Source organism: Mercenaria mercenaria, chromosome 5 (assembly GCF_021730395.1).
Source record: "Mercenaria mercenaria strain notata chromosome 5, MADL_Memer_1, whole genome shotgun sequence".
Taxonomy (NCBI): Eukaryota; Metazoa; Mollusca; class Bivalvia; order Venerida; family Veneridae; genus Mercenaria; species Mercenaria mercenaria.
In genome coordinates, this window is record NC_069365.1 from 23,343,473 (window position 1) to 23,370,806 (window position 27,334).

At 34.7% G+C, this 27,334-nt stretch overlaps 1 protein-coding gene across 2 annotated transcripts in view; it reads left to right on the top strand.

The window, feature by feature from the left end:
* The window catches only part of LOC123556646 (uncharacterized), a 42,511-nt gene that overhangs the window by 6,976 nt on the left and 8,201 nt on the right, over positions 1–27,334 (top strand). The window contains exons 3-8 of one of the 2 annotated variants that reach the window (XM_045347533.2): positions 6,869–7,004; positions 8,195–8,804; positions 9,001–9,158; positions 10,551–10,683; positions 10,951–11,137; positions 15,357–15,624. In XM_045347533.2, coding sequence (XP_045203468.2) covers positions 6,869–7,004; positions 8,195–8,804; positions 9,001–9,158; positions 10,551–10,683; positions 10,951–11,137; positions 15,357–15,624 — 1,492 coding nt within the window. The remainder of the gene's footprint in view (positions 1–6,868; positions 7,005–8,194; positions 8,805–9,000; positions 9,159–10,550; positions 10,684–10,950; positions 11,138–15,356; positions 15,625–27,334) is intronic. The other variant, XM_045347534.2, reaches the window with a different exon arrangement.

A 27,334-nucleotide genomic window follows, 5' to 3' on the forward strand; every position in this document is an offset into this window, starting at 1 on the left:
AATATATAATTTTTTATTTGTATTAAATACGTGTGCAATTTTAAAGCAATGGTAAGCGTAAACGTGTAACAAGAAGTTATCATTAGGTTCAACACATCAGACCGGAACAGTTTTGCTATTGTTCTTTTAAATTCTAGATTTGCCGGAAATTTATTTTGCCACTCTTCTTGGAATAAAATACGCTAAATAATAGCTAAATACGCCTCCCATTGGTTTAAGACACTGTTTTTTCTTGCAATCTTTTGAATTGCTTTACATTTATAGTATTATCGTTTTTGTCTGTTTATGTTATCCGAACGCAGTTATTAAGGGCTTTTTTCTTATTTTGTTTTACAAACGCAATGACACAGCGATTTATGCCTATATTACCAAGTAATGAGATCCAAGCAACTTAAAAAGGCAAAAAAAAACTTGCCTTGTGGTATGCATTTCGCTATTTACATTTAAAAGAAGTTTCGTCGGATATTTTTCCGTAGTATTTTACATACTTTTTGCATTTAGCGGCGTTTAGATTATGATGCACATGTATCTGATAACATATACAGTCATTTTGATATAATAAACATTTGACCGGTAAACTTGACTCTGTTTTATATCTAATAAACCTTTTGAAGATTACTAAAATTTCTTTACGGAATCATGAAAAAGATCACGAAAGGATATCAAATTATGTTAAGCTAGCATCCACTTTTTGTAAGGGTCAAACTTTTGTTGATAGAAACCAGCATGAACATTTACAGTGAAATAAAAGTGCGCGTCTACAATACGCATTAATAAATGAATCACAATGTAAAATATTTAGTAAGCTATAGACTAGGAGTACCAAATTCTGCATTAGTCCAATTCAAAATCTATATTCAAGTATATTTATTTTGACCGAATCCCAGATTTTCAGATATGCATATGCAACAGAAATGTCAGAAATCAAACACTGGACTAGCTAATAAATTGCATTAAAAAGTGGAGCATTTTTATTAAAGGACTGAAACGTCGAGATCTGATATTTCTTCAAACATGTCCTCGTAAGTAGGAGACCGAAATAGATGCAATCTAAACAATTTGCGCAATGATTTGTAACAGTTTTTATTGTGTGGAGGAGGTGCAGGTATGTGGTGTTTAAGACCATAGAAATCAGCCTAACTACGGTCCTGTATTTTCATCTGAAATTTATAAATCTACAAAAATACAGTTTACTAATTTATGCGCAAACATTGGCACTAGCCTCATACCATCGCCTGTTCTGTTTATTGCTTCTTTCGAAATTTTACCATTTTTTTATTTTAGGCTTTAGCACAGTTTCAAAGTCGTATGTCAAACAGTTTAAACAAAATATGGTACGAAAAACTTAGCCAAGGTTCGTAAGTTCAAAGGGGCCATAATTCAGTCAAAATCCTTGACAGAATTGTGAGCTCTTGCCTAAAGCTGGATATGGTTTTGTACAATTCTGCAGACCTACTAAATAATAATAAAACAGAAATAATATCTTTGAGATACCTAAAACAATTGCAATTATTTGCCCTTCAGTTTTGTTTATAAAATCGTTTTGTATGTCAAAAAAGATAAATAAATGTATCCACTTTGCATGATAAGACGCTTAAATTGAGAAGAAAGTTAACACTGTATAAAATAAAAGTAGAGAAAAAAAAATATAGAGTATACCCAAGTGCGCTCTTGATTACCTTTGAAATAGATTATTTCAAATATATATATATTTTTTTTTTTTTTTTTTTTTTTTTTTAAAGTTTCAAACCTGTCTGACAACCTTTTTTTTTTTCTTCGAAATGTGGAGTGGTAAACCGAACCGAGGTGTAACGCCGACGCCGTTGTGAGAAGGATAGCTCCCCTTATTCTTCGAATAACCGAGCTAGAAATGAAGTTCCATAGAGACTTTTTTGCACACATTCGATAACAATATAAGCCATTAAATTGTGATAGTATAGAGTAAATCTGCTGTCACCTGTATCAAGTAGCTAGTCAAAAAATAAACTATGTCAACATAACTTAAGGGTAAATGCAACAGTTGCCTGTATGTATATAAGGCAAAATGTTTCTACGTGCAGAATTTCTTTAAACTTCGTGTATTGACTGAGAATCAAGTTTACAACGGAAATATGTATAAAAAATCATAGGTACCCAGGCTTGATCTTGAATTATCTGTCCTTGAAAGTAGTTGTTTTTTTTCAGTATTTTCCGACTTTCAAGGGCAGATAATTCATGACCAAGGCTGTGTTCCTATGGTTTTTTTATTTCATGTTTCTGTTTTTGAATTGATTTTCTGTCAGTAATAAATGTTTAAAGCAAAAATTCTTTCTGTAAGAAAATGTTTGTCCCATGTCAATATAAAGACTGTTGCAAATGTCCTTAACTATGAACATGACAAAATGATACCGCAAAGTCCTAGTCTTTCCCATGGACCGAATTTCTTTAAACCTTGTTTACTGACTGCAAATGTAGTCTGAAATAGAAATAGAAATTAAAATGCACAGTCCTCTTGCTGAAGCTGAGTCGCTCCGTTTGATGGCTGCTTCAGATAGGTTTTGCAATAATCTCATTTGTTTGCTAAAGAGTAAGAACGCAGAAACTCTATTGTTTTGATTGGAAAGTACTTCAATATTGATTTGATATATGAACACATTTGGCCCTCATCCTAGGCTTTGAAACTACAATTAGTGAGCTTATTTGAAACTGAATAAAGAAGATCAAAGTTTGAATTAGGTATAAACAACGAATTACATAGTAACGTGTTTGAAACAAATGTTATGAATAAATGTAAAGCTATGAAAACTATAAATGCAATACACGTATATACATTTCAAGTATGATAAATTTACAAATTTTTATTCATATAAAATTATCGTTCAATCTTGAACAAGACATTGTATGTAATGTATTAATGGTAAGTGTAAGCATGTAATTAGTCTCAACATCTCTGATCGAAAGAATTTTGCTTTTGTTCATTTAAATTTTATGTTTGAGTAGTTTAAGTCTTTTATTATATAAAAGCAGCTAAATGCGTCTCCCATTTCTACAAGACGCTGTCTTCCGGCAATCTTTTGAATTTCACATCTGAAAAGTTAAACTTCCATTAAATCATTTCATTTACAGTATGAGGCTGCTGTCTGTTTCTATTACTAGTATTCGAGCGGAGTTATCTAGTAATTTTTATTCCCATTTCATTTTACAAATTCAATGACATTGCAACTTATACCCATATTATCAAGTAATGAGATCCATGCAACTAAAATAATAAAAGTAATAAAAATATGTTTCGGCATTCATTACGCTTAATACATTTTAAGATATTTTTCCCACAGTATTGTAGATATTGTTTCATTTAGCGTGTTTAGATTACAATGCAAGTGTAACTTAATGAGTGCAAAACTTGTTATTATAGTTGGTAAATCTTTTTGAAGATTACAAAATTTCTTTACTTGCGTGTCTGAATCATGAAATGATATCAAGATATGTCAACATGACATCCATTTATTGCTATAGTGGTAAACTCATTTGTTCAAATCCACTCACTTTACCAATAAACTTTATTAAAGAATGTGAGTGGGTAGTAGGGTGGAAGGTAGCCTTTAGTGCTATATACGGATTTTCAATTTAAGTACAGTCAACCACGTCTAATATGTACATATAGTACTAGAGAACACTCAATGACTCAAATAATAACCCTACCTTGCGTTCATCCAAACACCTGTATGTCACAACTTTCAATGTAGTGTTAATTTTCATGGTAAATACTGAATAGTTTTTCCTTATTTATCTAAATTTCAGATTAAATAGTTGATCTGAATTTATTTTAATAGACTTAAAGTATTAGATACTAAGTAGAAATGTTTAAAAACTGGCATTCACTTGAGAATATATTCTTAAAGTTGACCTTGTTTTGCACTGTGTTGCAATTTTTAAACAACTTTTACCGTGCCGTTTTTTATAAATTTTATATAATTTATAAAAAAAAAACAATTCTCAAGCTCAAGTAGAGACAAATTTCAAAGTGATGGCCATTGCCCAAAATGTTTGCAGAAAATTCATTATATCATTAATTTTGATGATAAAAACGTCAAACTATTGGTAAACAATTATAAAAATCAAAATAATAATGTCGGTACCATTTTATTCTAGGGTGTCTCAAGAAAAAGGATGTAATGAGAAAGATTTCTATCTCCAACATTGAAAAATTAGGGTCGTGTCTGTGGGACTGTTTAGAAGTTTGTCACTTCATTCAAAAATAAGCTTGGGGGCAGAAGTAAATCCTACCTACATTTCTTCCACAATATGTAATCTAAAGAGTAAAGGCAAAATAGAGAACTTTTACTGCTTTTAAAGATGTATAACTCTGCACACTTCTGTTTCAGTAAATTCACTTTGAACAGCAAGAAATCGCTTATTAAATCAACAATTTCAAATGTTGTACAATAAACCAATAATAAGTCTTTGAAAAAAGTAAAATCTATTAAAAAGGAATATAGAAAATGGCCCAAGTGGGGCTTGAACCGTGCCCCCTAGAAAAATATGTGAAAAATTAGGTTTATGGTAAGAATTGAATACTCTTCAAAAGGTATCTAATACCTTAAAAAAAAATTCTGATGTCATACAATATGCATGTATCTTACAATTTTTCTGCATTTAGATAAGTTCTTCCCGCAATAATCAGGTTATAATTGGGGATTAAATATTTATCAATAGCTTGATGGGTAGAACTATCTGCAGGAGCAGCTAAATGGAAATTAAAAAATCTTTAAACAACATGCTCTAAGCGATCAATCCAAGACATAACTATTATATGTATATGTATGCAAAGCAGTTCTCTAGCCTGACTAAAATATGCAGTTTTAATTTTTTAAGCAAAATGGGTATATTTTTTTCTTATTTTCATGCATACATCTATTCATATAAACGAACATTTCAGTTTCCCACTAAATTTTCAGCTGTTACCTCTGACAAGATATTAAATGAATACAAAGTGATTGATTGAATCAATACTGACAGAGCAGAAGGGCAGAAATATGGCTGAAATATGCTGCAAAGTCATTAATACTTGTGGGGGTCTAATTTTAATGGATTTCATAGTTGTTTAATTAATGTCTAACAAGTCAATACAGATATACAGGCTTACGGAAGGTCGGTGGTTCTATCCTGGTGCCCGCCCGCTGGGTCATAAATGGGAGTTGTTGAAAGATACGCTGGACTTTTATATAATTTTGTGACAGCACTTCAGTTTTGTTCACAAAGTCGCATGTAAAGATTTGTTTCCGATTGGTGACGTAAATTTCAGTGTACATAATTGTTTATTTGTTGAGTTATTATTTTTGTGTTCGGTTGATTGGTTTTGGTTGATACTTTGCTTGTTGACAGATGGAATTGTTGGCTGATTTGGTGAATTTGGTGTTTCATTTGTATTTGTGTGTTAATGGGTTTGAGTTTTAGAGGTGTACACATTAATATAAAATAGAAAAGAGCGAGATGCTATCATGAACATTTTTCACATTTTTCAGTTAACTTGTGTGTCATTATGTTTTTGAGAAATGGATTTTATGAGGTGCATAATTTCCAGTAATCTTTGACAAAAGATCACTATAGAAAAGAAAGTTTACTCACGCTGAAACTGTGTGTAAATTACTTATTCTTTTATCTCAATTAACTAATAACATAAAATCAAAAACATATATAGGTTTAAGGTATATATTTGGCAGCAAATATCGCGAAGTAAATATTCAGCTATACAAAATTTCAAATTTGTGTTGTCCTCAACTTTGCCCTCGTCGCTTGGCATGGCTCAGCTGTGAATGTAAAAATCTGCATCGACACTAATATACATGTGAAAATCATGTTGAAGTATACGTGCAGTAAAATAAAATAGCTATTTATTATCTATTGTGCACCAACGCTAATGTATTTGTAAAAATGCAGACACAAACTTACATGTAATAAAAGTTGTTAGTTGACAGTAACGTTTGAACGATATTTAAATATTCGTGAACTTCAGACACAAACATACGTACAATAGAATAAAAATAACCTTTCACTTTACAATTAGGAGATGATAATGATAAATAAATGAAGGTTAAAGCGGTTCCCTCTTATTGAAAGCCTCAAACAAATTTACCAAATTATCAAATGTTACAGAGAGGGAGGGTGGACATTAACTTATATTTGCTGCAAAATGTTAACCTCGAATGAAGATAAAGCGCGTAAAAAGCTTATATATACTGACAGAAATACACGAAATATTCGTGCATAACTGCCCAAATATATGCAATAAAAATCATTGAAGTATAAAACTAAGGAAGGAAATATCTTCAGTCTTTCTGAAAGCCTCAAAATATTGACATTTCACTTTACAATTAGGAGATGATAATGACAAATAAATGAAGATTAAAGCGGTTCCGTCTTATTTAAAGCCTCAAACAAATTTATCAAATGTAAGTGGGAGGGATAGTGGACGTAAACTTATATTTGGCATTTGCTGCCAATTGTTAACCTGGAGCGAAGATAAAGTGCGAAAAAGCCTATATACACTGACAGAAATGCACGAAATAATCCGGTAAAGAAAACGCCAAAATATATACAACAGCAGTCATTGAAGTATAAAACTAAGGAAGGAAAAATATCTTAAGATAGTTAATAAGTGATAATAATAATTACATTTACTTACCTCACATATTATACAGCAGCCCAATCTGTACCAACAAATCAGTCTGGTTTTGAATATTTTTCTTTTGACCAACAAACATGTGACATCGTCATCGTATTGTTTGAGAAATGTCTTATATGTTATTATTAGCATTCATTTTTTAATAAAAAAAATTCTTATTAATACCGTTACATGTCTAAACATAGAACAATTTCTTTTTACAAGAACTTACAGGAAAATGTGCGCAAGGACAATCTACAGAACTACCTTGAGGTAATATGTTCAAAGGAACAGACGGACATACACTTCCCCGTAGGAGGAGCTGGTGTTGCTATTGCCGTATTTGAGAAAGATGTTGAAGGTAGCAATATATTAGTAAATAAGTGAAAACGTGGGAAACGACGATATTTCATAGCGTTTAAAATCGTGGATTTACATTATATATGGAAAACAAAAACCGAATATTTTTGTAAACAACATAGGTGTTTTAATATCAAGACGGCCCTTTCTGCGATATCGCACGCGTAATCTAACGTCATTCACAAAAACACGATCCCAAACATCCGTTCAAAATTGGATGATAAAATTTCAAGAAGAACATTAAATTATAGCTTTGATTTATTTTTCTGACGGTAAAGATCAAAATTGAATCGACATGTCTGTTTGACTTTTCACTGGATTTTAATAATATTTTAAATAAAACCTAAAAATTGTTTTTTATCGGAAGGCGAGTTACAATTGAACTAAGGCGGGTCTTTTTGGCTGTTCTATTTAGATGGCGAAAAGATCCTAACATTCATTATTATTTTCTGGCACACCTGAAAGCAAATCACTAATTTTTGTAGCAAGCTACCGTAAAATATAGATATAAGAATTGAATGCTATCTTAAATGAAATGGACTTTGGGAACATCGTATGGAATATTTTAGTTGTGCTGTTTATAGTCTTTTCTTATTTGATATACGAATCTCCGCGTTTAAAATGGCCGTTATTGTTATTGCAAAGCTATGATATCAGTAGACTTGCAAATAACGTGTACCAATATCTATACTTTTTGGTAGTCTGCCCCTCCATCTATCTGTCTTACGGTTGGTACAAAACATTTTTTTAATCCTGGAACTTGCCACAGGTGTTAACTATAATAAGACGATGAGCAAATCAAGATTTTTGATGTCTGTCAAAGACATATAATAATGGGTCGAGCATTTTATTACTTTGTGTCTCCACAGTATCTTTTTACCTAGTGAAATTTGGTCATGTATCAGTTCACCCTGCATTTAAATGAAATCTTCTAGGAGAGGAGAGGCACTCGCATATTTTTCAAATTCAGCTCTAGTTATTTAAGGTCTAGTGTATCAGAATACCATTTTATGGGCCTACATACTCTTAGCGTAATTAAGGGAGATGTTTTATATATGTATATATTTCACCACGTGTATCTATATTAACCTTTTGTTGAAAATATCTTCGTTATTTGCCATGATATATACTGAAAATTTGCTTTTGGCATTTGTTGATGTCAACTTATGTTGAGTTAAAATGTGTTTTTAGAAAAGGATATGTCTGCAGCACTACAAAAGGATATAATTCATGAACGAACCACGTCTCCTGGAAATGTATCTCTAGGACAAAGGCAAGAGAAGCCTCTAATGCATGAAAATGAAGAATCGGCAGCGATAACTTGTGGTAGGGCAGTGGAAAACATGCCACCAAGTCCAAATTCTGCAAATACAGAACAGACGAACTATGATTATAATCGCAAACATGAGCGTATTAAACCTGAATCGGCAGGGCATGAAACGTCAAACAACGACTTAAAACTAAAAATAATTTCCGATGACCCTGCGGACCAAACTGTTGAAACGCATATCGAAAGACACGATCGCGCTGCATCACTTAATCCACAGGAATATGATACGCGACGATCTACTGCTTGGCATGATCAAGATAAAGACAGAAATTATGGAGTCAGCAATGTCCAAACTCCAAAAGTAGCTGCCTTGAAGCCGGTTATTAGAAACGTTCAAAGACAGATGTCAACTGACAGCATTGAATACTTAAAACAACATGTGCAAAAGAAGACCGTTGAAGTTGTCTTAGAACAGGCGAAGGCAATGTGCTTCAGGTCGTGTTTTGAGGAGAAACTTAGGCGATATATTGTGTAAGCATTACCTTTGATTCTTAATATACTAATCGAAAAAAAACAGCACTGATCCGTCATTCTGTACATCGTTAAAATTATAGTTTGATTATAAATTAACACAAGCTTTAAGTATACTGTCTTCTGCGGGTGTCTTACACATTTTGATAAATAATATATTAATCTATACTGACATAGTTTACATTTCTTAATTTAGGAAAAGACACGGCCAATTAAATGTTGAAGTGCAAAGTTGGGACCCTCTTAAAATAAGAGTATGTGTGGAAGGAGAAGAGTCACTTATTGAAGAAATGGCCAACATTGTGAACCAAATTTGGCACGAGAAAATTGAATTCAATAGAATATCAGACAAAGGTTATGTATTCAATTTATATTCGAAAATTCGTGGTCTTCATTTTTAGCGGACAGAATTTGATTATTTTTCAGGAGATTGTCTTATACCTAATACCACCACAAGTCAGAAAAAGGCGGCTCGGGGTGTTTGATTTGGAGACATGATCACTCGAAATATAGCACCCGAGAACTGCTTAAGTAACAGTACCATATATGTAAAACAGTCCTTTGACTAAATCCCATTTATGAGATACCTAATGGATCTTATTTTTACTAGATGACACACAGATATATATCGCTATCAATTTTTAAACAGGGTTTCCGAAGTTGTAAAAATCTTAGTTATTGGATTAGCGATGCCGTTGGGCGGGCAAGAGAGCGGATGGATTGATTGATGGATGGGCGGCGTCAAAAGTTATATTTCCGATCAATAAGTTTTGGCTAAGATATTAAAATAACACCTGGCCTATAGGCAGCTTCTGGTGAATGATGCTGCATCTTGTCTTTGGTACTTTTCTGAATGTAGAACTCTGAAGGAAAGCGGACAGTTTATGGTTCTTAACACGGTTCCGGGCTTTAGTTTTGATGTTTTTGGTTTTTATGATAAACAAACCATTAAGATTCCATTTGGTTAAGATCAAGTTACTAAACCTAGATTTATTCTCGCTGGGATCATAAAAAATGTTGTTTCCCTCTCGGAAACTTTACTTAGGATTGATATACTCTCACCTAACTTAGTGTACAGCATGTTTGTTTGAAACACTTGCTTTGAATTGTTCTTACTTAATATGTAGGTAGTGTAGTAGGACAGAAAGATAAGGTAATGTTATTGTTTTTGTGGCAATTTCGGCCAAAGCCACGGGTTAGGTTAGGGTCAGTTTTACAAGAAGAAAATATTTGAAAAACATTGTTTTCGGGGAATTATAACTTTTCTACTTATACGTGTAAATTCATATACGGAACAAAAAAGTAGTTGATGTTACCCCTTTTGAAGCATTAACCATTGGAGCACATTCAAGTAAATACTTTGATTACTAACCATTAAAGCAAACTAATTTGTTGAATATTAAATCAGTTTTAATAAATTAATGAAAATTAGAACGTCTTGCATAGATATCAAACCCATCTTCTTTAGGACGTATCTATTCGATAAATGTATTCACTACCAGTTTTATTCCAGGATGTCGTAACTATATATCTTAATGAAACCCTGCAAAATTATTGCAGAAAATATTGAATTTAATAACTTTGATGAATAATTTGAAACCTCGAATAATAGACTTTTTCCGCAGTCCCCCAGAATAAAAACAAAAGAGGTTTTATTATCTTATGCTAAATATCAATAATATTACAATTACACTGACAAGGCGTGATAACATTGAACGCATATTAACTGCTACGTTTTCCTTTTAGCTATAGATAAGTGGCTGATTATGAAAGGACTCGACAGTTCATTGGGGAAAGATTTCCTCAAAAACTTCGAAAAACAACACAATTGCTTTATACAACTTTCCGAAGAAGGAGAGTTTAAAGTTCTAAAACCGAAGTGAGTCTTATTCCAATGTTGTGTCAGAAAATGTGAAGCATATATCTATTTGATAATATACTTGTTCCAGTATTTCATCTTTTCTTAAGCAAGATTGTATCAATAAAATACTTGATACTTCTATCAAGTTATTAAAACAACAGCTATTTCAAGAGACAGTTTTCTTGCATATCTGTCGTTAGTATTTGATACTAATATTTTTCTGAGTATTGAGATGTTAGAACGTGTGACACCTGTCATTTTATATGTTGTTATTTTGTCCACAAGGGTACAAACAGATGATACTGAAGGCGATAATCTTCATAGACAAGCAACACGTTCAGTGCCAGATTCTGAGTTTGAGATTCTCCACAGTGATTATGAGCAAGATTCGGCTCAAACTGAAGCACCGTTATCTGGAAGACGAAAATATGAAAAGGAACAGGAAGAAGGAATCCTCTATCAAGGCGACATGGTCTGTTTTCTTTTACATTTTTAATGCAGCTGTTTTTCCTATTATAGTATTTGTAAGGAGAATAATTTTGTCCATTATTCTAATGTGTTTCAATGTTTCAAAACGATTAAATAAATCTTTTCAATATTTTGAAAGAGTTTCCCGGCTGTCCTCTTCTTAATTTGCAGTTTAATGGTCAGTTTTTGTCGCATGCAAAGGCGCTCTTATAACAATACTACCAGTACGAAGTGTGATGCCTGGTCACCACACGGAAACCAGGCGTAAACTTTACAAGAACCAGGCGTAACTGCAGTATCAAAGTAATCATATGAACCAGGCGTAAACCAAGCGTAAACCAGGCGTAAACCAAGGCAAAATTGATGCGTAATATGCAAATGAGTACGCCATACGTAAAAAATTACGGGCGTAAACCAGACCAGGCGTAAAAAATTACGGGCGTAAAACAGACCAGGCGTAATCCTGAATCCTGGCAAAGGGAAGTTATTAATGTTTGCTGGATATTTCTGGTTGGCATCTGTTTGCTGCTTATGGCTGTAAAGAAATAAGGACAACATTTTCTACCAATTATTAATAATATCTGTCATGTGTTTACAAATCGGATAGAAATATCTGTCCCGAGGGCACCTGCGCATTGGGCGGTAATGAGGCTTGCATGTGGGGTGCCACATGGGTTTTGCCGGCATGAGTAAAATCACCGGAAACGCCAGTCCGGTGTGCAAGAAAACACGATCCGTAGCAGTTGCCATATAAACATATAGCTAAATAGGTAACCTAAACATAAATCTACGATAAAGTATAGCTGTTCTATGCCAGTAGTAGTACTTTTTTATAGTCAATATCTCTCCATAAAAAATGAATAAGTAGGGTTTTACAGCAACCAACACAAAATGTCATATATCACCGAAAAAAAAATTAATTGATCAAAGTTAACTGTAAAGCATATCTAAAAATATCTAAAACCATAAAAGTAAATATTGTATTGTTAAATACCAGTTGCATTGGTAACATTGCGAAGGAGAAGCATTTGTACAGGCCGGTATGTCTTCGACAACAATATGGCGTCGTCCTCGGCAATGAAGCGAAGAAGGGGGTCATGTGACCCGTCATGTGGTCAGTTTTGGTGCGATCTTTTTGCATTAGAGCAATACTGGGCTATTGGCCTTTGGAAATTTATATAGATACACCACTTCGATATCTAACGTTTTCTCGGAGAATACGGAAATGCATCACAATGCATATTCCTACGGCCAAAATCAATAAATAAAAGGACAACTTTTAATACAACTGTTTTGTTACAATATTTTGGTAGCTCTATATCAATCTTGATAATAGATCTAATTTTGCAGACTCGCATTTTTTCAAGGCGACTAATGAAGGGAACTATTTTATTTCAACAGAATTTTACTAGATCTTGAAGTGATTAAAAGTAGATTAAGGGAAAATATCGCCTATGTAAATTTTTGTGCAGGGGTGGAGAAGGTGTGGAGGGAGAGAGAGGGGGTGTGGTTGCACTGGCCGGTTTGTCTTCGACAACCGTCCAAAAAGCGGATTGTATACAATTACACCCGGCTTATTGGTTGAATTATTTCCAAACTTTATAGAGATAGACCCTAAAATTTTCAATGATAATTATACATTAAATAAAGTCTAGAAATTTATTTCCAAGTCCTTCAAATAACCAAAAATGATTTTACAAATGTGAAGTTTATGATAGTTTTGTTAATATCAATAACAGAAGTTTTAATTTTTAATTTAAAGTGAGCCACAAAGAGTGACAACTCTTGCCTTGGACTAGTACTTTTAAGCAGAGATATCTGTTAGTTCACTTCCCTTGCAATTACACAACTGAGTGGAAAATGAAAACTGTTTTAGACACAATATCATAAATTTTTGCACAACAAAAACATTTAGGATTTATTCATATGTGTTTGATTTACCCCTCAAAACATGGATTTTATGATTTGTCAACTTACTTATGGTAAAAAGTTAACTTTTAACAAGCCAATAATAAAATGAAATACCATTGAGTAATTAATAGTGCAGATAATACAGAAGCACGATTGTAATACAGAACACCTGGTAGGATTAGTAAAGGTGCAATTATATTGATCTCTATTTCCTATGCCTAAACTTTACTGAAAGCAATTGTCCAGAATTTTTCGTCAAAACTATCAGAGGGATTTTTTAAAACATTCATACTATGACAGATGACACTGAGTAAAAGTGACATGTGCAAGAGCCATAGCACTATCTTACTCATTTTTAATTAGCTCTTATTATTTTGAATTAAGTTACTTGGAGTATAAGGCTCACAGTTTTGAAGGGGAATTCATTTGAACTGCATGCTAGGATAGATACTGATAAGGGAAAGCACCATTACTCTTTATTCTCAGTTGTACCGTTTATATTTTTATTAGCTCACTTGTCACGTAGTGACAGGGTGAGCTTTTGTGATCATCCGTCGTCCGTCCGTCCACAATATCCTTGTGAACACGGTAGAGACCACATTTTGTACTTGATTTTAATCACACTTGCACTCAACTTGTATGGGCATAATATCTCGGTTCTTTTTGAAAACTGACCAGATCCCATCATGGATTCCAGAGTTATGGTCCCTGAAAGGGCCAAAATTTGCTATTTTTGGCTCGTGAACACGATAGTGACAACATTTTGCAATCAACTTTAATCAAACATGCACACAACTTGTATTGGTATAATATCTCGGTTCCTTTCGAAAACTGGCCAGATCCCATCATGGGTTTCAGAGTTATGGCCCCTTAAAGGGCCAAAATATTCTATTTTGGCTTTTGCAGCCATATAGAGACTCCATTTATGGTTTGATTTAAAACAAACTTGCAAAATATCTTCAGCAACAATAAATCTTTGATTCCATGATGAATCTGTCAGATCCAATCATAGGTTCTGGAGTTATTGCATATCTGACTACCTCCCCTGATTTTAATCAAAATGGATTTAAATATATCAGTAAGTATTTATAGGACTCATTTGAAATTTCATTATTGTCATTAGTTGGACTGAGACGATCAGGGTAGATAACTTTAGACGGACTTTATGTCAAATTAGCTCCCTTTATTTCAAATTAAAATGTGTATATCTCCGTAACTAATGAAGATACTGATCTGAAATTTCAGTCAAGGACCCTCAAACTTGGTATGGAGATTGGCTATGACTAGTAAGGGACCCATAGGTCAAAAGGGACTGTTATAAGAAAATATTTATCCTGATGATATTTAGAGTGTATGCCTATGTGATCTATGTCAAAAACTTGATCTTATCATTAAGAGCAATGGTACTCAGGTGAGCGATATAGGGCCATCATGGCCCTCTTGTTACACTTGACATAAAGGTTCTTCAAGGGATTAGGTATTTTGAATAATGGCAGAGTGCACTTAAAGGAAGTGCATTGTCCAAGAACCATAAGATTGATTGTCCCATTTATTGTTATGTCCTCAACATTACTGTAAAAATATTCAAGGGATAAAGTTGACTTTTCACCCAATGCTACATGAAATTGAGAGGCGTTATGCCAGAACCACAGAATTCTTCCCCTTTGTTATTTGATCAAAATTGACTAGTGTAATGGCATTAACGTTGTCTTAATTGTCGTAGGCTATAGATTAATATATTTGATTCATCGCAGTCGTTCCGAGTATATGTGTTCTGATGTATTGATAAAGCTAGCTGTATTTAAGTGACATACCCTTACTAATTTTCAAAGCTTTATCCTAATTGCTTCGCAGAAGACAAAATTTTCCCTGATACAATGAATTAAGAACGTAAACATACAGAAGAGTAACTATGTAACATTTCTTAATTGTTGCATTGTCTGGCTACCAATTAATAATCTTTAAAAGGAAGTTTCTATTTTTGTCTTTTACTATCTCTCGGTTCGTTTGTTTTGAGTAGAAAATATAAATGATTATAACTACCTTTAATGGCTTTAGGAGTTTTAATACTGTTTTATTGGATTTTAAGTGACACAAACACTATGTTTTAGACATACTACGATTGTCTAGCTTTTGATGGTGGAGGAGGACACAATGTACCTTTTCGGACATAATTTCAGGCAAGGGCGGGCACCTTGATAGAACCACCAACCTTCTGTAAACCTGCTTGATGGTTCCTTCAAAATAAAAAACATACACCTTTTTCTGTTAAAGTGTACTTTGTTTAATGTTTGCTTGCTTTTGAATTCAAGCAGAAAGGCTATGGCGAGCGTCAAAAGACAAAACAGAAGCGGACTCCCCGCTCCCGTTTTCCAGAAAAGAAACCAGTTCCTAATCTTACAGTAGTGGTTATAGCAAAAAGAAAAGACCTATGCGTGACAGCAAGGAATCAGCTAGGAAAACGCATACAGGAAGAATTTCTGCACGAGGACAGCATTGATAAGAGGCAGAAGATATCTGAAGAGGCTAAATGTAAAATAGCGTCGATAATTGACCAACACAGTATTGAGTCAATTAAAGGTGGGCTTTAGTTTTTATTTATGTAGTGTATTAAGTGTAATTATAGAAAGAAGTTCAGTGTTTTCTGTCACAGTGAGGTAATATCTTTTTCATGCCTTTTGCATGTTACGTCATACCAATTCATAAATCAACACATACTTTTATGTGACAATTAAGGTTGCAATTGTTCTGAAAAATTAATGGAATATATGAATATGCTAGAAATAGGTTGGGACAATGGTAGACAGCCAGACAGAGACAAACTTGCACAGACATACATTCAAACAAACAGAGGCTAAGGCATATGAAACCTGGTTACTGTGTCTCGCACATTATTACCTATAATAACATCATGTTGAAAAAGGGTGTCCCTTATTTCCATCATGATATTACTCTTTTTGTTTTTTTCTCTTTTTTTTTGAGGCCCCAAAAGGGTTACCCCTCTTATTTACTTTCTCGATACATAAAGGTTTTACAAACACATACATCTAGTGCAATTAATATTCAAGAATCACTTCAAATCAATATAAATCTATATTAAGATTTTATACCAAACATAAATTATGTTTCTACGTGAAATCTAACATGTCAAAACTGTGGTGTTATATAATATTTAGCACATAAAACAAAGAGACAACATATATAGGATATCAAGCAAAAGCAAATACGTTTGTGCCGTATAGAAGGTACAAAATGTACTGGACATGGTTCCCGCACTCGTCATGTTGACCCCACTAGGTCAACCAGTCACCGAACAAATTGTCTTTTAGGGCGACCTTTCAGCAATCCGTTAATGCCCCAAAAGGCTAAATTCAAAACTGCCACAAAAGGCTAATTTAAATAATGCCCCAAAAGGCTAAATTCAAAAACTGCCCCAAAAGGCTAAATACAATAAATTGCCCCAAATCAGTTTAACTTTTTAATAAATCCGATAACTTCCCATTTGCCAGAAACATTGATGACTGATCCTGGGAATCAGTGACCAAGCCATACAAATGTCCATGACAAAAATTTTGCCCCAAAAGGGTAAATTCAGTAAATGCCCCAAAAGGCTAAGTTCAATAAATTGCCTGCCCCCAAACAGTGAAACTTTTTAATAAATCTGCTGAACTTTCCATTCGGCCATAAACATTGATGACTGATCCTGGGAATCAGTGACCAAGTCATACAAATGTCCCTGACCAAACATGCTAAAATACTATTTCACTTTCGCAGTCAAAGCGATTTGAATAATTAGAATAAAAAACCTAAGTATAGTAACTTCTGTTCGGATTTCGCTGTCTGCCATTAATTCAACACATAATGTCATTATATCTGGAAACCATGCCGTTAATGCCTGTTATCTCTGACAACGGTGTCCATTTGTCTACTCCAAGAGGGGATCCTCCAACGAAATATCCGTAACTGCAAAACAAAATAACACAGCAGCACCAAACATAACACTCTAAATTCATACCTTAATATTCATACGTGGAAGTAAATTGATATAAATTCTGGGTGGGATGGGCGGGTGTTTGAATTATTTTTCAAAAAAATCTTGATCGTTCTTAAAACCAACCTTCTATCTTTTCTCGAAGTTGCAAAAGGAAGTAGCAAGGCGGTGTTCCCATAAATTCCACCCGGTCCAATGATCTCACAGAATTTAATCGAACTCCAATAACAAACGGTTATTCACTAAAGGAATAACCGCAATTATTGGGAGATTCAAGGTCAACTAATTGTCAAACAACAACACCCGACTGAAAGCAAGCCTGTGGGTATCTTCGTTTCAAATGAGCGTTTTAATTAAAACTGACATTCGAATAAAGATTGACATTCATATTCATTTTATGTAGTATGCTTTCACTCGGGATATTTCGTTGTTCCACATCCAGTCGACCACTAATTAAAGCAAGTCTATTGTAAGTTTTATCACATTTATTCATAAAAATTTACAAAAATTTCACGACTGTATTTGCCTTCTCTATGGTTTGGATATACTGGACATGATTCCCGCACTCGTCATGTTGACCCCACTAGGTCAACCAGTCACCGAACAAATTGTCTTTTAGGGCGACCTTTCAGCAATCCGTTAATGCCCCAAAAGGCTAAATTCAAAACTGCCACAAAAGGCTAATTTAAATAATGCCCCAAAAGGCTAAATTCAAAAACTGCCCCAAAAGGCTAAATACAATAAATTGCCCCAAATCAGTTTAACTTTTTAATAAATCCGATAACTTCCCATTTGCCAGAAACATTGATGACTGATCCTGGGAATCAGTGACCAAGCCATACAAATGTCCATGACAAAAATTTTGCCCCAAAAGGGTAAATTCAGTAAATGCCCCAAAAGGCTAAGTTCAATAAATTGCCTGCCCCCAAACAGTGAAACTTTTTAATAAATCTGCTGAACTTTCCATTCGGCCATAAACATTGATGACTGATCCTGGGAATCAGTGACCAAGTCATACAAATGTCCCTGACCAAACATGCTAAAATACTATTTCACTTTCGCAGTCAAAGCGATTTGAATAATTAGAATAAAAAACCTAAGTATAGTAACTTCTGTTCGGATTTCGCTGTCTGCCAAATGGCAACATCGCTGATCCCAGATATTCTGGGAACAAGATGTTAGCCACCGCCAAAAGAGATAACAAAAACACTTTTGGAACAGCGAATATCCACCAACAGATTGCTGGACGAGTACGAGAACCATCATAATCGCACGACGGCTTATTCAAAACAAAATGTTTTACCAGACATGAATGCTTGTAATGCAGAAGATAATTGTGCTAAAAATAAACAGTTGCCAAGAAAAGATAAATGTACGCCGTCTTCTGTATATAAAGCTCGAGTTACCTCCCTCAGGTCAGGATATTTAATATAACAACCCTTGTTTCTTATTACATTTTTAGCAGCATAGCTATTAATTCGTTTCCTAGCTTGCTCCATTGCGTAATGATTGTCAGAATAGCGCCATGAGGAGCGAGGAAGTATCTCTGACCAAACAATTTTAGCTTGGAACTTGTCATCAATAAACTTAATTATCTCATCTATTTGATTGCGAATGTTTTTAAGTGCAATACGACCAAGGTCATTGCCCCCACAATGCAACAGAATAATATCTGGCACCTCTCCAACTTTCTGCAAGGTTTTCAATTTACCAATCACATCTAATAAAGATAGACCACCGTATCCTTGCCACCACAACTCAGCAGATTCCAAGTCCAGATTCAGCCCACCAGGCCGGTGTCTTGCAACAAGAAAGGCCCGCTTGATTATTGAGGATCCAACACACCAAATCTTTGTTGTACCTAGAACAACTTTGTTCAAATTACACTACGGAAAATTTATAACAATCTGACATTTTTCTAAATTTATAAATTTTACACACTTCCTTTTGAATATATACACAGCTCGACATATTTATGTTAAAATGGGAAGCGTGTAAACTGACTCTGGTTTAAGGTAGGCACGATAAGCCTCTGAGCGCCATCGGCCAGCTCGCTTAATTGTGTCAACAGGATAACCTGCCATAGCTGCAGCAGTTGCTGCCCCTATTCTAAATGAATGAGATGTAAATTTTCCGTAATCTACCTGTAAATTACCTACACATTTTTTCAATACAGATGTGAACTGATAGCGTGTAAGCGGTTTTCCATTCAAATGGCAGAAAAAGGGGCCACGTACTTTCGGACGTCGCTTTAAAAACTCAATGATGTTATTGACCGCACAAATCTTAGAGTATGTCCTTCTTATTTTCAGAACTGATCCTTTCCCATATTGGTCCGTTTTAGAATATCGAATAGCAATTGTTACATAACCTTCCTTTTCATTAACATTTACGTCAGATATTAAAAGAACATTTGAAAGTGATACTGTATTTTTTGCAGCAAGTTCCCCTACTCTCAAGAAAGCAGCGAAAGCAAGGCAATACGCTGCTGAAAACAAATGACTTTCATATAAATTTGAGCACACTATAGGTATAACTGCCAAAATATTCTGCAATAAATGAGGTGTTATTGGTAACCTAGGTTCCCGATTCTTTCTGCTGAAAGATCTCTTAACACCTTCTAAAGTTTTTTCAATAATGTAATGCCTAGATATATCAAGAACATTTTTTATCTTACATTGAAATCCGATGGCACTGACGTACAAACGTGCCGTAGAGTGTGCCAAACCTTGTAACGACAACCAAGAAATAAACATAACTATTTGCTCTATAGTTGGCGGCCAAAAGTCTTGCAAACTATATAACCTCCTAAAGCGCTCAAAAGAGTTAAGGCCCGTACTGTAAGCATCATTTGTATTATCCGAAATTGAAGCGTTTAATAGTCGTGCAGCTTCAGATTGTAAATCATTGACCGAAAACGATCTGGTATCTGTTGAGGTTCCTGGTTCGCATCTGGCGCTAAATTCCGGAAACGGTCCCACTGCTTACGGGAAATAGAATCAGCAATTGAATTTAGGTGTGTGGAAATATGTAATGCCTTAAAAACTATTCCGTATTCCATAGCCAATAATACAAATTGACGCACCAGCTGCATGAGACGTTTGGACTTGGATGTCTGTTTATTAATAACCCCTACTAACGCTTCATTATCTATTCTCAATAAAACTTTATTATATTGCAATTGTTTTCCCCACAAACTCAAAGCAAGAATAACCGGAACCATTTCTAAAAATGTGATATCAGCCATTATTTCCTCACACCACCAGCTTTTAGGCCATGCAAAAAACGACCACTCATTACTATAAAAACAACCACAACCGAGATGAGAAGAACCTGCGCTATCCGTAAATAGCTGCAAACTACCACTGTCCAACCAGTCGGCTGCTGGTATGTATGTTATACCATTGAACTTCTCAAGAAATGTTAACCACATACTTAAATCCAACTTAACTGAAACTGACATACGTAACCTGTAATGTGGCTTTTTTACACCTGTCATAACGTCATAGCATCTTCTTAAAAACGCTCTACTTGAGCGAATAGCCTGGCTAAAAAAGGACAACTTGCCAACCAATGACTGAAACTCTTTTAATGTAACCTTCTTTTTCTGCAGAACATTAAATATAGATTCACGCAATTCTTCAACTTTATGCAAGGGAATCCTAACTATCATGCAAATTGAATCTAGTTCCAGTCCTAAAAATATCAACTTTGTACAAGGCCCTACTGATTTTTCTTCCGCAATAGGAACCCCAATGGCAGCACAAACTGATGAAAATGACGAAACAAGCTCTCTGCAATGATTTGTATTGCGAGCTCCCGCAAAAATGAAATCATCCAAATAGTGATCCATAGTATTTCTTTTTGCAAAGTACTGAACTAACCATTGTAAGAATGTTGAAAACTTTTCAAACAATGCACATGATATCTTGCAACCCATCGGTAAAAACTTATCGATATAAATATTTCCATCATTATCTTTTAAACCTAGTAAACAGAAATCATCCGGGGAAATAGGTAAAAGCCGAAATGCTGATTTAATGTCACGCTTGGCTATTTCCGAGTTTCTTCCCAACCGAAAAATCATATCTGCCACACTGTCAAATGATGTATAATTAACTGAGCTAATTTTATCATCAATACCATCATTTACACTTTTCCCTTCCGGGAAAGATAAGTGAGTTATAAGTCGCCAACCCCCATCAGACTTTGGGAATAAGCCAACTGGTGAGATTTTTAGATTTTTAAAGGGTGAAACTCTAAATGGACCAGCAAATCTACCTATCGCAACTTCATTACATATCTTTTGTTTTAAAATTACTGAATTTAAACGTGCAGATTTCAGATTAATTGAGTCAACTGCAACCCTATTCCCTACAAAACCAAGCCGGAAACCATTCAAAAAACCATCTTTTAATAATTCAGCATCCCTCCTATTTGGATATATTTCTAAATATGAAATCAACAAATCAACATTTATAGGAGATTTGCCCAAAGTTAAATCAAAATTTTTTGTTATAGTTTCTTGATCGGACATCTGTGAATGAGTGAGGCCCGGCCATACGCTGGCCCTGGGTAGCAGAGGCTCTGCCTGGCCGGGCTCCAGTAAATCCTTGACCTTGCACCCTGTTAACAGAACACATGTTAGATGGATGAGAGCCGTTACAATTTAAGCAAGCATGTCTATACGTGCATTGCATTTTTTGACACTGTCTATAATTAAAATCATAGCATTTCTTGAAACTAAAATTGCTCCTAGCACTGTTGTTGTCCCTTTGCATAGGCGGGGTACCTACATACAACAACCAAAGCTCATAATCAATTCGAGCAAAAGAAATGCCAGTTGGGTCAGCCGCCAGTCGCATCCTAAACTGCTCGTCATAGGTTTTCCATCCTAAACCAGGATGACGTTTAGCCGCTAACCTAATAACGTTCATGTATTTTAAAATTTCTTGCGTTCTATGCGAATGAAATGCTAAGAAAATAGATGCGTAAACCAGAAATGCATCTGACCAAATTTCGATTGTATTGATCTTATTTTTCTTTACGGGCTTAACAAACAGCTGGCCTAATGCCCCATCTCAAGTGTTCGCGTTTCTTGCTCTCCTGGCTGCATTTCTAAAAGTGATCCTAAATCAATATATTGGCCAGATATTATTTTATTTTTAACACTTTCGGCGACATGTAACCCCAAATCAGCATGTATACTTGAAACAGCGACCGGAACGCTACCCAACTGGCCATTATCATCAACGTTATAATTAACAAAATTTATACCGTTCATAACATCCCGTTCCATAGGCTGAGCCTGAGAGATGCTTGGTCTGTCAGCTTCTACCCTTGGTAGTGCTGGTGGCATGACCTGGGCAAGGCTTGGTCCAGTCAAATCTGACGCCGCCGGGGTCGTGCTTTCTTGCAACGTCATTGGTGTGGCATCACCTTCCGACGTCCCCTTTCTCCGGCGTTTCTCCGCCACAGCATCTGGCAAGCTTAAGATTGGCGTCTCAGCGGCTTTTTTCTGCTTCCTTGTTCTCCCCATGATTATTTCAGTATGTAAAATTAAATAATATAATTAATTACAGGGTAAACTAATTGGTAAATTTTATCTATGTCTTGAAATTGTAAACAACAAATTTACACAGGTCCGTCTAACATTCTTCAAATCCTAAATTATCCAATTAAATACAATACATCTCAATAAAAGACATCTATCAAAATTTGAACTAATATTTAAACGTTAAAATTCAGAAGTTTAGAGCTATCGGGTGAAGTTGTTTGAATTATTTTTCAAAAAAATCTTGATCGTTCTTAAAACCAACCTTCTATCTTTTCTCGAAGTTGCAAAAGGAAGTAGCAAGGCGGTGTTCCCATAAATTCCACCCGGTCCAATGATCTCACAGAATTTAATCGAACTCCAATAACAAACGGTTATTCACTAAAGGAATAACCGCAAGTATTTCGAATTAATTGCGTATCATTCGTACCTAATATATTTAAATCGTACCGATTATAAGTAGGAAAATTGAAAAAAGATAAACATTCACTCACGCTCTCACTCATACAAAGCTGAATTTATGCAAGATAAATCTACAAGTCAAAAGATTTCTTGCAGCCAGAAGTTATACAGACCAGAAGTTTGTTATGGATGTATGTGTGACCTCTCAGCCTAAAAAGTAACTTATGCTTGTTTTTATTATACCATTCCGCTTTAATGTAGGAAATATTACTCCATTCTACATGGTTACTGCTCATGAACAGACTCCATCAAACCGAGTCTGCAATTTTCACTGTTTGCCTTGTTCTCGATGCTTCCGAGGGATCTACTTTCCAGATTTTATTTACACGTAGATCTATGAAATACGTATTTCTTAATTTTGAAAGTTATTGGTTTGAGCAAAAATAACCATATTTCCCTTTCATGCATAACATAACTTTTAGCTCAACTGGTCACATGCCTTGACCATATTAAAATACTTTACAAGAGCTTTCACAAATATGATTCATGCCTTCACCTGAGCTTCGTTGACAACACAGGACCATAATCCAGGAAATTGAAGAGCAATTAACACCAAACCCAACTAGGTATCAATATTGATTATTGCTGAAAGTTTGAATAATTTATACGAAATAATGAATGAGGAATTCAGGTCACAAATATTTCTCTATATATCATATAGAGAGCCAGCTATATTGCAAAAACGGCGTTCCATAAATGCGATAAGCCAATTGCATATCGGAAAAAAGTCACGTGAAATCACCTAGTTCCCATGTGCTACACTACTTGTTGTATTTCAATATACCTGCGGCCTCCAGGTAATGGGCCATTTCGTTTCACTTTTGCAACCGGCTAGGTGTTCGTTTGGCTTCCCAGCACTGCCCAGGTCTGTCCGGCGTACGCCAATGTGCGCCGGTCTTGCGTGATAGGCAAAGCGGCAAATCATATATTTTCGCGATATAAAATCGGGTAAACATTAGGAAATTTGGGTTAGTACCAGCAGATGTAAAAACATACTGCAAGAACTATTTGCTAACTTATTTGGAAAAGAGAAAATCTTAATAAATTGGATTTTTTTTTTGTATTTGCAGCCAACGTTGCCGGCGTACGCCGAAACGTTCGTTTATCAATAAACCGGCGAGATTTTTTTCTTGCCGCTCACGTGACCGGCGTGACCCGGGTTGAGTGAAACGAACTGGCCCTGTCATTATTACACAATAAAGGTTCTTTCGTTTCAGTGCTTTGTGTTTCGTATTCGGGAAAAAAGATAAATCATTTGTTACATACAAGTCGTCTAGAATTCTATATTCTATATCCTACCACATTCACTATGACACCAATTATTCAAATTGCTTTTTCAATATATTTTTCTTTTTTTTTTTTTCAATTCGTTTCGAAATTGTAATTATTATCAAAGGCCAAGGCTGTTTGTCTATAAAAATTAATCTGATATTTAAAAAAAAATGAACTCTTCTGTATTGAAACCATTGTATAGACGTGTCTTTGGTAATTTTAAAATGGAGAGAAAATATGTATTCCCATTCTTCTTTTTCGATTTTAATCTCAAGATTTTGCTCCCATTTCAGTTTACATGAAGGTTCAAGTATATTTGACTTTAAAATATTATACATTGGCTGAGACCCCTTTGTATATTTTAAGATATTAATGAAATCTGGTCGGATTACTTGCTTCTCAAATATATAATTCTTATTATTATTAGTATTGTGATACGACAAGTGTAATTTCTTTAAAATGCAGAAAATTTGCGTTTACACTATATTTATGATTGAACTCGTCAAAGTTGTAAAAAAGTCTATCCGAATTTAATAAATCTCCATACAATGGACCCCAGAATCAAACCATGATTTAAAAAAACACCCTACCGCCAATCAAAATATCTGCATTATAAAACAGAGGATAATTTAATAAGTTTCTACTTATATATTTATGATTGAACTCGTCAAAGTTGTAAAAATGTCCATCCGAATTTAATAAATCTCCATACAATGGACCCCAGAATCAAACCATGACTTAAAAAAACACTCTTACCGCCAATTAAAATATCTGCATTATAAAACAAAGGATAATTTAATAAGTTTCTACTGTCAAAATCTTGGCAATTGCAACGTTTTATATAAGCGTTCAGAGTATCTCTCCAAAATATATTGGAAATAGTCTTTACAATATTTTGAGCGTAATGAATACCACAATTTATTGAAAAATTTGTGTATGATATCAAGCCATTTTCCATTATGTTTTAATATAAGCCTTATCCAAGTGATTTTTAAAGCTGAAATAAAAGAAATTAACCATGCCAAGTTCATCTTCTTTTTTTATAAAATGTCTTTTTTAATTTTGCTTTGACCTTGCCAAACAAAGTTGTAGATTAGGTCATTTATACTTTTGATATAGGTAATTGATGGGTCTGGCAATGCAACGAAAAGATGATTAAAAAGCGAAAGGATGAAAGTTTTAATAACAAGAATTTTACCAATTGGCGTAATGATCCGCCTTTTCCAGTTTTTTAAAATAGACTCCGTTTTTGTAAGTGTTTTAGCTCACCTGAGCCAAAGGCTCATGGTGAGCTGTTGTGACCGCTCAATGTCCGTCGTCCGTCGTGCGTCGTCCGTCCGTTCGTCAACATTTTCTAAAAAAAATCTTCTTCTTGAAAACCACTGGGCAGAATTACACCAAACTTCACAAGAATGATCTTTGGGTAGCCCCCTTTCAAAACTTTTCAAAGAATTGGATTCCATGAAGAATTCTGGTTGCCATGACAACCGAAAGGAAAAACTTTAAAATCTTCTTGTCCAAAACCGCAAGGCATAGAGCCTTGATAGTTGGCATGTGACATCATCTAATGGTCCTCTATGAAGATTGTTCAAATTGTGCCCCTGGGTGAAAAGAGGCCCCGCCCCGGGGGTCACAAGTTTTACATAGACTTATAGAGGAAAAAGTTTAAAAAACTTCTTGTCTAAAACTACAAGACCTAGGCCTTTGATAATTAGTATGTAGCATTCCCTTGTAGTCCTCCATCAAAATTGTTCAAATTATAACCCTTGGGTGAAAATAGGCCCTGCCCCGGGGGTCTCAAGTTTTACATATACTTATTTAGGAAAAAACTTTAACAATCTTCTTGTTTTAAACTACAAGGCCTAGGCTTTTGATACTTGGTATGTTACATTGCATTGTGGTCCTCTACCAAAATTGTTCAAATTATGCCCCTGGGATGAAAAGAGGCCTTGCCCAGGGGGGTTTCAAGTTTTACATAGACTTAATGTATAGGAAAAAACTTTAAAAATCTACTTGTCTGAAACTGCAAGGCCTAGGCTTTTGATACTTGGTATGTTGCCTTGCCTTGTGTTCCTCTACCAAATTGTTCAAATTATGCCCCTTGTTTAAAAAGAGGCCCTGCCCTTGGGGTCTCAGATTTAACATAGACATATCTATAGGGAAAAAAATCTTCTTGTCTGAAAGTTCAAGGCCTAGGCCTTTGATATTTGGTATGTAGAATTACCTAGTGGATTTCTATCAAGATTGCCAAAATTATGCCTTCTAGGGTGAAAAGAGGCCCCGCCCCTGGGGTTACTTGTTATATGAGTTATACAGAAATAGATACTTAAAAAATTAGCAGATTATATTTCCTAGACTCCTTAATTATAATTACCTGAAGACCCAAAGTGATTAGGGGGTCACTTGACTGTGACCTTAACCTACTGACCTACTTTCTTGTTTTTTAAGATACAGACTTGAAATTTGGATGACATGTACAGTTTTTCACACCGATCTTAAAACTGACTTTCAGTGATCAAGAATGTGATCTACTGACCTACTTTCTAATATTTTAGCATCAGTTTGCCATTTTAAACATGTGGCTCATATTACTCAGGTGAGCGATTCATGGTCATCATGACCCTGTTGTTGTTTTGTTTTTTTTTGTAATTAAGATCAGCCATTTTTTTTAGATCAACGTGAAATCTAGTAACTATTCTGGTTCCAATTTAATTTCCATTTGGTTTTTATACTCTTTGAACTGTATTTTTCCCTTCCTATCCAGCCAACTTTTGTCTTATCAAAATTTACTTTAAGGCTCGAAAGAATAGTGGATGTGGATAAGGTTTCTAGCGTTTCATTTAAGGAAGAGGCCGATCCATCCAAAATTATAGTTGTGTCGTCAGCAAATTGTGATAGCTTATGTTCTAAGTCATTTATTTTTATACCTTTAACTTTATCGTCAGACCTAACTTAAAGAGACAGTATTTCAGCATAAGATAAAGATGTAACAACTTAAAGGATCACCCTAA